Here is a 17225-nt window from a genome sequence, read left to right as displayed (position 1 = left end):
GTTATTACAGGATGCCTCGATATCGAGGCATCACTACAATTAACGGAAAGCAGCTGGAAGCGATCAGGATCGCTTCCAGCTGCTTTCCAGACGTGCAGGGTCATTAAGGGGTTAAACGGGGTTTTTCATGTGTTTTGTGACACTTCATTATTTTGTTATTATGATGTGCGTTAAATTCAATTGCGCTCAAGCAACAGTTAGTGCGCCACTCGTAATATAGTCCTACATTTACTAGATTATTCAGCAAAAGGAATATTCAAAAAACAATAGCAGAGTAATTACTTTTAAAATACCCACTTTTAGACCAAACAAATACAATTTTTGGGTATTATGTAACAACTAACCTGTGGGGGTCTTCTTGCCTAATTTTATATAATTCATTCTTACAAAGAGATATTCTCAGGCTTTCCAACCTTGCACCATTTAAAAAATAATATATTTGTCTTACTCAATTCTATATTTATATTTAGAATATTACGTTATTTTTTTAGGCAAAAAGGAAGAAAAAAAAAGAGGAGAAAACAAAAATAAGTGTGTACTGTAATAAAACCTTTTTATGTTCCAAACTAGTATAATGGATGGGAATAACTATACTTGGACCTTTGTTAAAAAAAATTACAAAATACCAGTGTGCAATATATCATATAACTGCAACAGGCCCAGAAGCATAGCTTTATACTTAATCTGTGCCATATTATGAAGCTGTTGGTTTCTCTAAACGCGCTGTAGAGAGAGCTGCTGCCTTTCGGTCATGACACCAAATATATCCTCTGAATTATTTTCTTCTAGTGAAGCTTACATTTGTATAGACTGTGAACGTATGCTCCCCCAGGTTGAAAATGTAATATGCTTTTGATTGAAGAGTAATATGTTCCTGAAATAGTGTAATTGTTTTCAGCGTCTCTATGTCTTTAAAGTCTTTATACCAGTCTGCCAAAATATTTAACAGTTTATATAATCGCTGTCTCTCTGCCAATTAGTGATGTTTGATCCACTGTTAGAAACACAAAAACCTAGAGAATGATAGTGGGATATACACAGGCTTTAGTCTGCATTTAAGAAATATGCATGCCTGTTATTCATAAGGTTAGAAAAAAAGGGGCCAGTAATAAGCATGAAAGTGGAGAAAATATAGCCAGGCAGCTGAGAAAAATATCTGGCAAGGGATACTTAAGTCTTACTACTCTACAGCAAATTTCAGGCACTTTCTGCAGCGATGATTTTAAGATTCATGTACCCAGAACAACCAGCTGTCAAGAGACCCCCACTTTATTTCTCTAGAACAGTTCTGAAAAGCACAGTGAGGCGTCTCCAGAGACAAGCAGGCCCCAATGTAATATTGATACATTTTCAGGAGGACGCAGACACACACAAAAATAAATCAGCACTTGTAACACAAAAACACTACTCTGGCCAATGCTAAACTTTCCAAGTAAACGTTTAATGAGCAGTAACAACAAGATACACTGATTAAGACAAAATAAATATTTCAGAAAACTTTAAAACAATCAATAATAAATTAAAATAAATGTATATTGCTTCTATAATCAGCAGCAATGACAATACATTACAAAAAAACTGACAATGTGGAAGTTTGGAATAAAGGGGTCAGACTGTCAGCACACATAATATACAGGGTAGTGACTGTACGCACATACTAACACACATATACATACAGCTGCACTAACAATATGCCTGAAAGGGATATAAACTCAATTTTCTTTCATAATTTAGCTGGAGCATACAATTTTATACAACTTTCCAATTCACTTCTGTGCACTGCTAGGAGCTAGCTGAACAAATCAGGTGAGCCAATGTCCAAAGTCGTATATGTGCAGCCACCAACCCGCAGGTAGTTCCCAGTAGTGCTTTGCCGCTCCTGAGTCTACCTAGGTACGTTTTTAAAAAAATGATAGCAAAAGAATTAAGCAAATTAGATAATAGATATAAATTGAAAGTTGTTAAGAACTGTTTTCTCAAACTCAATCCTGAAAGAAAAATGTGTGTGTGTGTGTGTGTGTGTGTGTGTGTGTGGGGGGGGGGGGTTATGTGCTAAACTGACCTAATACTGAATTTTGAACCAAAAGATTTATTTAAAAAAAAACATACTTCAGAGATAATTGAATAAATGAATAATTTCCTACCATTTTTGTAAATAGGTGCATCAATGGCAAGTTCTTCATGCCACAGAACATATACTAAGAAAATATATGTCAATGAAGGTGCTCGTAAAACACACATGTTCTATAGGTAAGGAAAATTCAACAAAATGCACATTTATAGAATCACCGATAATACTATCCAGATAACATACATGACTAAATATTAGGTTTTCTTCCATGTTAATTTTACCAGTGAGACAATAAAGCCAGTAACCAACACCGACATAACAATGGTCTTGAGTAGTTTACGTCTCTTCAAACCAGGCTGCTCATCCAAAGGTGGAACAGGACATAGTTTGTTCTTCTGGCCATTCTGAAACTTAATATTACAGAGTCAGCATCATGGGTAATTGCAAAGCCTATAGAATCTCAATGATTACCATTAAAATGTGTGTAGATTTGGTACATAAAACCCTACAATTGTCTTTGTTTGATTCAGATAGAACATTTACAACTTTTCATTTTTCCAATTTACTTCTATTATCAAATTTTCTTTGTCTTCTTGTTATCCAGTGTTCTCCCCGGGACCTTCTTTGTCTTCTTGTTATCCAGTGTTCTCCCCAGGACCTTCTTTGTCTTCTTGTTATCCAGTATTCTCCCCAGGACCTTCTTTGTCTTCTTGTTATCCAGTGTTCTCCCCAGGACCTTCTTTGTCTTCTTGTTATCCAGTGTTCTCCCCAGGACCTTCTTTGTCTTCTTGTTATCCAGTGTTCTCCCCAGGACCTTCTTTGTCTTCTTGTTATCCAGTGTTCTCCCCAGGACCTTTTTAAGTGGTGCACCACCCGGCAGATTTTACTGACCATACGGCTAAAATGTTAGCCAATATTAGACTACAGTTAGCCCAAATTATCATTTAATACATTTACGTTAAATTGTGCAATTAATTTGAGCTATGAATAGCAAAAAATAGTTTTCTGTGGAGAACACGGTTATCCTTTGTTTAAAAGCGGGAAGGTAATCTCAGGAGTGTGCACGTGTCTGCAGCACTATCTGGCAGGAGATTTTCAACAATATAATACATTAGCAAAATCACTAGATGGCAGCGCTGCTTCCTCTCATGCAGTGCTCCAGACGTGCATGCTACCTATCTAGGTATCTCGTCAACAAAGAATAACAAGAGAACAAAGCCAATTTGGTAATAGAAGTAAATTGCTAACTTTTTGAAAATTGTATTCTCTATCTGAATCATGATTTGGGTTTCATGTCCCTTAAAGAGCAAATCCATCCTGCTATTTTAATGATAGAAATTCATCTTAAACACTTCACAAACTTTTGTTCTTTAATCTCAAACCAAACTGCAGTTTTAATTTCAACACCAGAAACAACCAGTCCCTTTCCTGTACAACTGTTTATAATGAAGATTAAAAACAACTGTAGCAAACAACATGGTTTTAGTTAGAAGATGGTTTTGTGTGTTAATTGTCCAAAAAAACATTCTGCCTTTGTTTGCCTTTATTTACAAGAAAAAAACACAGTGATTATTGGAATTGCCTGTAAAATGGAAAGCTGGTTAGTAATACAACAATGTATTTTAATACAATAGGGACAGATATCAATGAGTGTGCAAACAAGGCTGTGTGGAATATATGATTTCCAGACAGCCTTGTTTGCACACACTCTTATTTAACCCCTTGACGATGAACGAAGTTGGAAAGAAAGGTACTTACAGATTCCAAAGCTTAACAAGCTCAGGATAAAAACAATAATAACAAAACAATGTATCAGGATCCCTTCTTCTGTATTTGTATTGTTACAAAGCATTTTATAACAATGTTGCATAAGAGCAATTAAAAGCCTCAATGTCACACTTGGGTTAACGCACAAATGGTAAAGACAGGTGGGATATTTAAGGAATATTTGTTCTCTTACGATCTTTATTTGAAAAAGAAAGTCCAGAACCCTGGACAGCACTTGTTTATTGGTGGATGAATTTATCCACCAATCAGCAAGAACAACCCAGGTTGTTCAAAAATGGTCCGGCATCTAAACTTACATTCTTGCTTTTCAAATAAAGATACCAAGAGAATGAAGAACATTTGCTAATAGGAATAAATTAGACAGTTGCTTAAAATTGCATGCTCTATGTGAATCACAAAAGAAAAAAATTTGTGTTCAGTGTCCCTTTAACTGTCCATCAGTTGTGTATTACGTTTACCTAAATAAAGATATAAAGGTATAAAGATATAAAGGACAAAAAATCAAGTCTAAGAAGATGCAGTTTGTCCCATAAACTGAAAATCTCATGAACCTGTTAGGTGTTTCTCTATCTATTAGTATTATAAGGAATAAATTAATGCATGTTGTATTTATTCCGTTCATTCCGACAATGATCAAATGCTGGCCACAATACTTTAACTTTATAAATATATATATATATATATATATATATATACACACATATATACATATACATACACACACACACACACACACACATATATATATATATATATATACATACACACACACACATATACATACAATAATATACTAGTCCTAAAGCCCGTTCACACGGGCCATTTTTTGCAGTACAGCGGTCCCACCCCTTGCTCTCTCCCCCCACCCTCTTTTGCTTTCTCTCTCCCCCTCTCTTTCGCTCTCTCTCCCCCTCTCTTTTGCGATTTCTCCCCCCTCTCTTTTTGCGCTCTTTCCCCTCTCTCTTTTGCTCTCTCCGTCCTCTCTTTTGACCCCTCTCTTTTGCTCTATCTCCCCCCTCTGTTTTGCGCTCTCTCTCTCCCCTCTCTTTTGCACGCTCTCTCCCCCTCTCCCTCTCTTTTGTGCTTTCTCTCACCCTCTCTTTTACGCTCTCCCCCCCTCTTTTGCGCTCTCCCCCCTCTCTTTTGCGCTCTCTACCCCCTCCCTTTTGCTCTCTCTCTCTCCCCCCTCCCTTTTGCTCTCTCTCTCCCCCTTCTCTTTTGCTCTCTCCCCTCTTTTGTTCTCTCTCCCCCCTCTTGCTCTCTCTCTTTCTCCCCCCCTCTCTTTTGCTCTCTCTCCCCCTCTCTTTTGCTCTCTTTCTTCCTCCCCCTCTATTTTCCCTCTCTTTTGCTCTCTTTCCCCTCTCTTTTGCTCTCTTTCCCCTCTCTTTTTCTCTCCCCCCCCCTCTATTTTGCTCTATTTCCCCTTTCTTTTGCTCTCTTTTGCCATTGCCCCTCTCTTTTGCTCTCTCTCCCTTCTCTTTTGCTCTTTCCCATCTCTTTTGCTCTTTCCCATCTCTTTTGATCTCTCTCTCGTGCAGAGGCGCACGCCCACCGCTGTCATGCCGCGGACAGCAGATCAGGACACAGGTAGACTCTAAGGCCAGGTAGACTCTAAACTGCGCATGACAGCTAAGGAAAAACACACTTGGCCTTTTATATTATAGTATATATATATATAAATAAAATACTAATATATGCACCTACGGCACAGAATTTACTAAGAAGGACGCACCCTAGGTTACAATACCTATGATGAACTATGATGTCAATAAGACACTCAGTACAGGAGCCTCTAAGATAATTAGGTTAAAAGCAGGGAAATTCACCTGACGATAACAGCAGCTATCTTGTTTTCTGATGGTTACATTTGGCACAATATAATAATGTTTATGCATCCTTACAAGTGACCATTTTGTGCTATGTGAACATATCCGTTGTAATGGGCCAGTAACATTATTTCAGATAAAATCAAAGCACTTATGTCAGTATTCAATAAACTGATTTTAATGTAATCCAGTAACAGAAAAAAAATTGAGTTGTGAGGATTCTAATAGCTGAGCTACTAGTTTAACCTAATTATAGCAAACTGTACTCATGAGCTGATTTGGCTACTTCTCAAAAATTAGCACTAAGTTAAAGCAAACATATTGTACCCTATTAAACTGTCTTTTAGAAAAGCTTGCTCCATTATAAACATCTATCCTGTAGACACTGCTAAATATTTCAAGCTGCATTGTATGAATGATAATATTACTAGTATTGATATTAGTCATCTGCCGCTTGGGCACTAAGGAAACAAGGTAAATTAAATTAACAATCCACTCATAGCTCAAGACCTTAAACAATTATGCAAATGACTAGTGTAATTAATTCTGTCATTTTGGAACAATGTGGAGCTTATTGCTATCCTCTTTCCCATTACAAATGAGAAACCAAATTTTGCCTTAAAGGGACATTATACACTAGATTTTTCTTTGCATAAAAGTTTTATAGATGATCCATTTATATAGCCCATACAGGTTTTTTTTTTTAAATGTATAGTTTTGCTTATTTTTAAATAACAAAGCTGAGAAAATTTTAAGAGGAAAAGCCCCAAAGACACTGACTCACAGTCAGTCCAGAAGCCAAACTAGAGACCGCAAACAGACTCGACTGAGCCAACAGTCCTCTAGGAGACACCGTTGCCCAACAGACGGTCCCCCACCGCTCACCCCCCCACAAATGAAGGAGACACCAGCCGAAACCCCCAACTGAAGAGGCAAATTCCTCCCAGTGTCTGACCATAGAATACCAAAGCATTCGACCATGAAAAAGTGTGTAATACACCCAGGTGAAAAACCCCAAGTTTGAGAACACCGAGTCCATAACAGGATGACACAGAGGGTACTTATGAGGAAGAAGCAGCAAGAAACAGACCGCAAAAGCAGCACCCGGACAGAGGGCACACTCCAGGCAACCTAAGTCGCTAGAGATACACACAGGTCCCTAAAAAGGGGAACACAAAACCTCAATCGAGGCCCCCTGAGAAGGGGAGTATACCTTTAGAACCCGAAGGAAGAGTAATCCCTCTTCTGAAATCAATGGAGCAAGTTGAAAGGAAAATCTATACCCTAGCAGACTGAGCTAACAGGATAGACTCAACAAGGCTCACACATGCAGAGGAGACTGCGACCGAACGCAGCGCCTTAGACCGCTCAGCCATCTTGACCTGCAGACCCACACCCTGCTGGACCAACCCAGCCTCAAGGATCAAAGACAGGGGGACAAGAGAATCCCGAAACAGGTACAGGAATGAGCGTAAGGATAGCACAGACATCCCCACAGAGTACAAGTACAACCCGACTCTGAAAACAGACAGCAAGGCCATAGATCGAAGGATCTATCAAAATAAAGGCCCAATAAGTCTGACATGGAGCCAGCAAGACCCCAGTGGGAAACCATCCCACCTTACCGCCTCCCATCCAGAAGAAGCCCCAAGCAAGGACTCTATCTCCATAGGGAAGAGAATATCCCCTAAAGGAAAGGGACGATGCTGGAAGGGCAACAACTGTACTCAAGGCCCGAAACCACCGGCTAATGGGAAAAGAAATTCCCAACACAGATATCCTAGAAGAGGACCCCCCCTACAAGTAGCTTGCCAAGCAGAGGCACAGCCAACCCATTCACCTGCAGAGCAGGGAATCTACAGGAACACTAGCAAGCTGACCAGGGGAATGCAACCATACTGCACACCAGAACTTGGACATCCAGCGCCAGCAGCTGGGTATGAACCAACAACCCTTGAGACGCAAGCCACACAGCTAACCACCAGATGATGGTGGCAAAGAGTAAAAAATACTCAGAAAACCTGGCCAACCATGACCAGGTTAGGTAGATGGACCAAGGAAAAAGCTCAAGTTCCCACTACCATGGAACATCCCAAACAGCACTGAGATCCAAGATTCCAAAACCACCCAAGACTGGGTCAGGAAAAAAGGCCATGCAAAGCTTCAGCAAACGGAATTCTCAGGGAGAAAAACAGGTCCGGGCACCTAATAGTTCAGGCAAAACTTACCCTAGAACTAAACACCCCAGCTGGCCAAAAAGCTAGACACAAGGGATACGGATGCGAGAAGAACTCGAAAGCCCCGATTAAAGGAAGGAACCACCGCTAAAGTCCAACACTCCAAGGAGCAAGGCTAGAACTCATAAATATGCTTCTCAGAGCCTCAGGACAACCAAGGGATACCTCAAGGTCAAATAAATCCTACTAGCAGGACTAGTCTCCTTGTCACCTCTGCACAAACAGAGGACACAAGGAAGAGAAAGGCAGGGAACAACCATCACCCGGAAACACAGATCCCTAAAAGGAGATCCAACTCACCCGGAGACAATGGAAGAAGACCCAAAGGTCTCTTACAACTCAGACAGTACACGTCAAAGAGTAAGAGCTGTATCTAGATAGACTATAAACAGCTTACGCGTACACCTGCAAAGTGTCAAGAGATGCAACTGGTTTCAAACTGCAAACCTTCCGCATGCTAGACAGCTTTCCTGTACAAGCTGTTGGATCAAGCCCAAAAGGACAAATCCAGAGGCCTAAAAATGAAGGCCAAACCGCTCAAATGTGGTAAGGGGCGTTAAGCCCTCCAACCCTCCACCACATGGAGTAGGAAAACTCTAAGTTCTGATGAAATCAGATGTCAGATGGAATGACGCAGCAGAAAAACTCCCTTGTCATCTATGACTGAAGGCTATAAGGACCGAAACAATCCTTCCCGCCTCACGGACCCACAGGTCCTCTCGAATGCTTAGTTGAACATGAAAAACAATGATAACCTGAGCACTCAGCGTTTCTACCAAACAAGCCGAGCAGAACAGCGCCACGTGTCTGAACAGCCGCAAGACCGAACGAACCCAACAGGACCAGACTGCACCTAGGGATCCACCCGGCAAGCTGCATAAATTCTCCCTCATAGGGGAAAAAACAGAAAACAGACATTTTTAACAGGATGAACATGTCCAAAACAACTTCCGAAGAAGTAATAGAGAGTATCAATCCCAGAAGGTTCCCGAAGGAAACAAAAACAAATAAAAGACATCCCATCGGATATAAATAAAATGTAAGGCAACCCGGAGGTTAACGCCCAAAAAAGACACAGGCCTACCCGCAGGACCAGCCAAACGGAGCCCTATCTCTCAAAAACTGGGAAAGATCTCAAACAAATGACAATTAGTAGATTACTTCATCCCCACATGTCTAATAAGGTGCACCATTCAAATTAGCAGACTAAAAATCCCCGTATCTGGTAACGATAGGGTCATTCAATAACTGAAAAACATGTCTGAGCAATACGCGAAGGCGCGCAATCCTGTAACGAAAGGCACAACACTCAGGGACAGTTACACCCGCGGGGAACTGTAGAGGCCCTCCCCAAGGCGGAAGGCCCGGGACAATAGGGAACGAGCACATTCTCAAAGAAACGTCTGGACTCTGCAGACGAACAATCGGCAACATTATGTGGAAGCAAAAACGTGCTGCAACCTCCGGGGGGAACACGCTACCCTGCATGGAGGAATCAGAAATTGAGTTACCCCCATGTGTAGAAGTATGAATTGGTAGGGAACTCGCCTCTTAGAGGACAGGACCCCCAGAGGCGGATGGCTCAGCAGTCCCTTGATGACCCAGGCCCGAGGAACAAGGCGCTCTAAAATGGCATACGGAACAAAACTAGTCAACGTGTGTCAATGAGGCCAATCCGGATTCGTCACCGGACACAGAATCTGAAATCAAAATAGTCTCGGTATCAGAATCCTCTGTAACTGAATCTGAAATTAGCACAGTCTCAGCATCAGAATCCTCCATAACTGGATAGAGGAAATATCAATATGGACTAAAGTATGAAAACAAAAACGGCACCTGACACCCACAATGGCTGGGACACTCACCACCTCCTATGACCAGATCCCTGCAGACTAGAATATCTCCTACGCCACACGGTCAGGAATTCGGAAATGGGGAACAGAACGTAACCACGCCCGAACACAAGGTGAACCAAACAGTCCAAAAAAGCGTGTCCAAACAAAAGGCTGCGTTACTTCCAAAGAACACAAAGTTCCAACCACGAGCCTATAAACATCACACATAAGCAGGTTGAATCACATAAACATTATTATAAACACCCCTGTTCAATAACCCCCCTCAGGAGATATTAACCCTCGATTCCAAGATACTAACAGAGACTCACTGAGACCCTTATGTTATATAGTTCCCGCAAAGGTGTGTAACCTCTCGGGAAAACATTCACATTACAGTACATTGACAATAAAGTAAAATGAAACGATCTTACCGGAATTAACGCTGTGGAACAGGAACACGGTCTTTCAAGTGTGACGAATAGTAGTATCGCCTCCGCCATGGACTTGAGAGAAGAAAGCAGGCAGCGGAGCAAAGTTTGACAATGCCGATTTTTCTTAAGGAGCTGTTAATATGAGTCGGGTTGGTTTCGCAGAGAGACTCTCCCTGCATCTCTGCACTCAACTTTCATCCAAGCCCTCACTGAGAGACTGACAGGACTACTTAAAACTCCTGTCCCATGCCGAAGAGTACTACCCTCCATAGGAGACAAAAAACTAAAATTCTGACACATCTCTGCCAACCTACTGGGACGAAAGGCAATGAATGACTGGGGGATGAGGGGAGTGGGAGGAGTATTTAAGCCTTTGGCTGGATTGTCTTATTTCCCAAAAAGTAATGAATGCAGCTGTGGACTCTTTCCATTTAAGAAGAAAATTGGTGTATACTGTCCCTTTAACTGGCAGAACAAAGGATATCGATCAGATAGGAAGCTTTTTCTACTGACAAGGAAGTCAGCAAGGGATCCCCTCATACTGTTAGCTGGCAGAGGACTAAGTAGTAAATGCTACTCCGTGTCCAAAACAAGACAGGGTTAATTTATTTTATGTAAAAGGGTAAAATAAAAAAACTCAACCCTCCTGGTCAATGTAATGTTAAACTAAATCAAATATACTTTATGTGAGATATTACAATGCAATTTAGTAATTCTGTTTTAATAAAATAAAAAACAATTTATTCTTTCCCTGATAAATTAATTTCTTTCTTGGTGGTGAGAGTCCCCAAAAGTCATTTCTTGCGGGATTCATCTCCTGGCCACCAGGAGGAGGCAAAGACACCCTACACCAGAGATTTAAGTATCCCTCCTACTTCCCTCTCCCTCCCAGTATTACATAAAGCCAAGGATAGGAGGAAGAAATAAGAAGGATAGTAGGGTAAAGAGGTGCAAAGTAGAACTGATGTCAACTAGGAAAATGGACGGGTTCATGGACTCTCAACACCAAGAAAGAAAGCAATTTATCAGGTAAAAATAAATAATGTTTTCTTTCAAAGGTAGTGAGAGTCCAGGAAAATCTTTACTTGGGAACTAATAACCAGGCGGCTGTGGAGTCCACAAAGGAAAACGGGTGGGAAAATGAAGTAAAGACAGTCACCTATTTACCAAGAACCCCAACCGGAAGTACCTTCCTTCCAAAAAAACATTTGGAATTGATAACAGGCCTTCCAAAAAGCTTAACCTGTCTACATGCAGATTTAGTATTAGACAAAGCTGGATTGCCAAAAGAAGCGAAACCAGTTGCCAGATTTACCCCTGTCCTTTGTTTTTTTGTTTTGTTTTTTTGAGAACGGAAGTAATGGGACCACAGGTTTGTCCCATTCTTCGGAAATTATTTAGATTTGAGTTCAAAAGAACATCTAATTGATTTAAAGCCTTATCATCAGCAGGACACAGGTCCTGAAAAGTAAGGAAGACTATTCACCCTCAGAAGATGAAGAAGAATTGACAGCATCAGACATCTGAACTGGGTTAACAGTCACAGAAAGAAGGTACCTCACCAGGAACTAAAAAAACAAGTGGCATAGCCGCCATAACCGCAAAAATAGAGAGCTTTAAATTATTTTTTAAATCTAAGGATAAATCATTAACGCCAACCTGAGTAGTTAACAGGCAAAATTGAGACTGCAAAACAGAACTTAGACCAGAACTGCAAAGTTGAGCAGGATGACAAGCCGTAACCATTTGGCAAAGCATGTAAGAAGAATAAAGACTGTGTATCTACACTTTAATGGGTCTAATCCAGCAGAGATTGTTCCAGTCAGTGTAAGAAAATTCTAAATATGCTAACCTTAGTGAGTACTAAGCCCCATACAACAGTAGAACAAGGATATTGAATACACTACAATTTCCTCTCACAAATAAGGGTATAACATTGTACAGAAACATATAATAGTACAAAGGTATGGGATATCCTGTAATATCTTCTCCCAAGGTTATATAATTGTATAACTATTTAACAGTAGTACAGGATATGGGTATACTGTAGTATCCTCACACAGGTAAAGGTATACCACTGCACAGCAATATATTACAGTAGTACTAGATATGCAATGTACTGTAGTATACACTCACAAATAAGGGTACACCATTGTACGACAATATGTAACAGTAAAAGGAGGATTATGGGTATACTGTAGTCTCCTCTCACAAATAAGGGTAAGCCATTGTACGACAATATGTAACAGTAAAAGGAGGATATGGGTATACTGTAGTCTCCTCTCACAAATAAGGGTACACCATTGTACGACAATATGTAACAGTAAAAGGAGGATATGGGTATATTGTAGTATCCACTCACAAATAAGGGTACACCATTGTATGACAATATGTAACAGTAAAAGGGGGATATGGGTATACTGTAGTCTCCTCTCACAAATAAGGGTAAGCCATTGTACGACAATATGTAACAGTAAAAGGAAGATATGGGTATACTGTAGTCTCCACTCACAAATAAGGGTACACCACTGTACGACAATATGTAACAGTAAAAGGAGGATATGGGTATATTGTAGTATCCACTCACAAATAAGGGTACACCATTGTATGACAATATGTAACAGTAAAAGGAGGATATGGGTATACTGTAGTCTCCTCTCACAAATAAGGGTAAGCCATTGTACGACAATATGTAACAGTAAAAGGAAGATATGGGTATACTGTAGTCTCCACTCACAAATAAGGGTACACCACTGTACGACAATATGTAACAGTAAAAGGAGGATATGGGTATACTGTAGTCTCCTCTCACAAATAAGGGTACACCATTGTACGACAATATGTAACAGTAAAAGGAGGATAAGGGTATACTGTAGTATCCTCTCACAAATAAGGGTAAGCCATTGTACGACAATATGCAACAGTAAAAGGAGGATATGGGATATAACTGTAGTATCCTCTGACAAGTAGCTATACCATTGCACAGCAATATATGACAGCAGTACAAGATATGGAATATACTGTAGTATCCTCTCACTAGTAAGGGTATAATTTTGTACAGCACCATATTACATATTACAGTAATAGAAATATATATATAATATACTCTGGAACCCTCTCACAAATGTATACTATTGAACAGCAATATATCACAGTAGTAGAAAGAAATAGAATATGCTGTAGTATCCTCTCACAATTAAGTGTATACTATTGCACACCCTAACTCTCCTCGTGCTGGCTTATCGTTCCTCCAGTCTGTAAAGTAGAGACTGCGCTGTTTAAGTGGCAACTGTGGGACACCATAAGGGGCAATGTTCTTAAAAGGCAGATACTAAAAAGGTAAAATGTAAATATACTACAGTACAGTGTACATTGAAATAACAAATAAAGTATGTATAACTTCCACATAACTAACAGGGTACTCAATAGTCTGCAACAGTATGCCCAAAATTCAACAGGTTGGTATGGTTGTGTGTATGGTGTGCCCTAATTTAGTGTCCCTGCTAATAGGCTGAGAGAAGATGCAGGTACTCACCTAGTAGCTTACAAAAAGAAAGTAAAAGGAGCGCCTAAAGAAGTCAGCTGTATTAATTATATGTATAATATGTATTATTAATTTAATACAGCCGACTTCTTTAGGTGCTTCTTTTACTTTCCTTTTGTAATCTTGTTTATTCTAGAGGTTAGGATATCACCTCTATGTGAAGGGGAGCTACGCTGTATGTAAATAGGGCTGTCTTTTTATGCTACTAAAACTAAGCTTATCCTGATATCCTACTCACCTAGTAGCTGCCCACGCCTCTGATCTTACCCCTATATCAGCCTGAAGCTCCAGTAGATCGCCCATCCAGTACTGTAACCCTTCAGTAGAGGATATACTGATGGAGTACATATTCAGTAGGCTAAAGGAACTGTCCCAGCGACACCCGCTTGTAAGCACAACTCTATAGAGAAGATTTTCATTGCACAGCCAGTACTCTTCTTTGTCCCTCTCTTCCAGGAACTATCCATTGAGGGAAAATCTGGGATTAATGTCCCTGCAATCTGGAAGAAAATGCAGAGCATCTCTATTTTCACCTGCTCCTAGACTAGGAAATGACAATACTGGAAGAGGGAGGGAAGTAGGAGGGATACTTAAAGCTGTGGTGTTGGGAGTCTGTCTCTTCCTGATGACCAGGAGATGAACTCCCAAAATGATTTTTGTGGACTCTCATCACCTAAGAAAGAAAAACAAAAATGTATTTAAAGTGAATGTCAATTTTCAGCAATGAGTTCCCGGTTTTTAAAAACAGGGGCACTTTCATTGATGAAAGTTTACATTGCACCGGATTTGTAGAAATACCTTTTAATCCTGCAAAGCCGGATCGATGATCCCCCACCTTCTTCTTCCTGCTGTACAACCACAGCAATGACGAAACTGGCTTCCTCCAATCACAGCCGGGCATCACGAGATGGACGCTCTGGGGTGCAAGCCAGGATTGGAGGAAGCCGGTTTTGACATTTCTGACGTCAGTACAGAGGAATTGAGGCTGGGATCGGCGATCCGGCTTTGCAGAAGTAAAAGGTAAGTATTTCTACAAATCTGGTGCAATGTAAATTTTCATCAATGAAAGTGCCCCTGTTTTTAAAAGTATTTTTAAAAACCGGGCACTCATTGCTGAAAATTGACATTCACTTTAATTTGCACCATGCTTATAAGACCGTACATCACACTAAAGATAAAAATATGGGATTCCTTCCCATGAGATCAGAATCCTACAAATAGACTGAGGTATATCTTAGATTTAAGCCCTATTGTAAGAAAAACAAAGAGCATTGCTACATCTACTCCCAGGTCAGTAGAATTATTGTATTTGCAAAAAAAATATTTTCCAGTTTCATTGCCAATCGGTTTACTTGAGTACCTTGCACATAGTCTGAATCATATGTACCGTTAGCATAAATTTGCAGGTATGGTAATTGATAACTGTTATAATTTACCCATTCCGAGCTAAGAAATTAGAAATCTGAATTATACTATTTTGGGACTGTCAGTTCCGCTTTGCAGATTACATTTCTTAAGAACAAGATACAAATCTCTAGCACTATACATGTGTGAAATTACTTTCTGTCCTATAATTACAGCAGACCTTTTTTTATAACCCTTACCTGTAAAACAGATGGTCTGTGTGCATATGCAGTATATGTATATATATATATATATATATATATATATATGTGTGTGTGGGCGTGTGTGTGCGTGCACATGTGTGTATTATCATTATTCCTAATGTATAATTCTTGTTTTTTAATATTTTGATTCATTTCCAAACAAAATAACATAGCAATTATAAAACGTAAAATGATATATCCAATAGAAAATATCAAAACGGAGTGAAATCCTATTTGTTTTTACAGCACAAATAAGTACAACTAATTATCACATAATTTTGTGCTATTCCAATTTCACATGGCTTCATTCAGCTACAGATTCCTTTGTGACACTGAATCCTATACTGTGACCTTTCTCCCCACAGACAATTAATCAAACTGTCCCTCCCTGACAAGGGCTTGTCACTGTGTTGTTGGTTTGGAAGTGAATGATTTGGTGCTAACACCTTACCCTGACGCACACAACCTTTTTTTTTTTAAACAGATCTTTGTTGCTAAACATATAAGACATCCTTTTGTTCCCCCTGAGAAATACCCTTTATGAATATGAAACAGTGGAGAAAACGTACCTGCTGCAGAAGATTCTGTAGTCTACACACTTCCTTGTGGAGATCTGTGATGCTGGTTAAATTGTCATCACACACAGAAGTAAAGTTCTGTATAGAGTCCCATTCCAATACTACCTATTAGGACACAAACATTTCCACAATCAACTAGATAATTATCACCAGAAAAAGGGTGTCAGTGGCACTACTTGCTGGAACCCCCAATAACTAATGCAATTGAGTCTATATATGCACAGATATTAACTTTATTTGTATTGGTGCTAGGAGAGTAGTGCTGTATACCTTAAAGTTACCATGCAATTCAGTAAAACAGAATTTATGTAAGAACTTACCTGATAAATTAATTTTTTTTATAGTGGCAAGAGTCCATGAGCTAGTGACGTATGGGATATACATTCCTACCAGGAGGGGGAAACGTTTCCCAAACCTCAAAATGCCTATAAATACACCTCCCACCACACACATAACTCAGTTTTAACGTATAGCCAAGTAGTTAAGTGTAAAAAGGAGTAAAAAAGCATACAAAAAGAGGAACTGGAAGAATAATGTGCTTTTATACAAAAAAAATCATAAACACTATAAAATAGGGTGGGTCTCATGTACTCTTGCCACTATGAAACAAATTAATTTTTCAGGTAAGTTCTTACATAAATTATGTTTTCTTTCATGTAAGTGGCAAGAGTCCATGAGCTAGTGACGTATGGGATATAATACCCAAGATGTGGAACTTCACAGAGTCACTAGAGAGGGAGAGATAAAATAAAAACAGCTATTTCCGCTGAAAAAACAAAGACAAAGTTGCTGCTTTGCAAATCTGATCAACTGAAGCTCCATTGCTGAAAGCCCAAGAAGTGCAGGGCCGTCTTTAATATTGACTGGACCCTGGGCAAAAATATTCATGGTCCGCCCCCCCCCCCCATGCAATTTCGCTCTCCACCCCAACATCCCAAAAAACAACTAAATCAATTTATTTTATAATTGTTTTCAAAAATTTTAGCCCAGCAGTGGATCATCCACTGCTGGGCTAATCATTTAAAAAAAATGATATAAATTGCAATATGTGAAACTTGACCTAAGCAGTATTAATAAGTAAATAAATATATAAATTCCTCCACTGTGGATTCATTTAATATTCTTTTGAATGTGATTCTGGTGTGAGGTTAGCTGGTTAAAGAGATTTAGGGCAGCCAACAGGAGCAAAGCAAGTTAAAGACTGAGGAGGAAGCATGGAGGTGCAGACAAATATAAGTTTACTGACTAAAACAGCAGAACTGCTATGGGAAGCTGTAAAATCTGAGACAGAGAGAAAACAAAAACTAT

At 39.7% G+C, this 17225-nt stretch overlaps 1 protein-coding gene across 1 annotated transcript in view; it reads right to left on the bottom strand.

Moving 5' to 3' along the window:
• Positions 1-2017: 2017 nt before the first annotated feature.
• ASZ1 (ankyrin repeat, SAM and basic leucine zipper domain containing 1) overlaps positions 2018-17225 on the bottom strand; it is an 864897-nt gene continuing 849689 nt past the window's right edge. Inside the window, exons 11-12 of the mRNA XM_053719197.1 lie at positions 15909-16022; positions 2018-2481 (exon numbers count right to left, since the gene is read on the bottom strand). Of these exons, the coding sequence (XP_053575172.1) occupies positions 2326-2481; positions 15909-16022 (270 nt within the window). The 3' untranslated portion in view covers positions 2018-2325. The remainder of the gene's footprint in view (positions 2482-15908; positions 16023-17225) is intronic.

This window comes from Bombina bombina, chromosome 6, assembly GCF_027579735.1.
Source record: "Bombina bombina isolate aBomBom1 chromosome 6, aBomBom1.pri, whole genome shotgun sequence".
Taxonomy (NCBI): domain Eukaryota; kingdom Metazoa; phylum Chordata; class Amphibia; order Anura; family Bombinatoridae; genus Bombina; species Bombina bombina.
Note: the sequence above shows the minus strand (reverse complement) of the source record. Positions and strands in the feature narration are given on the sequence as shown.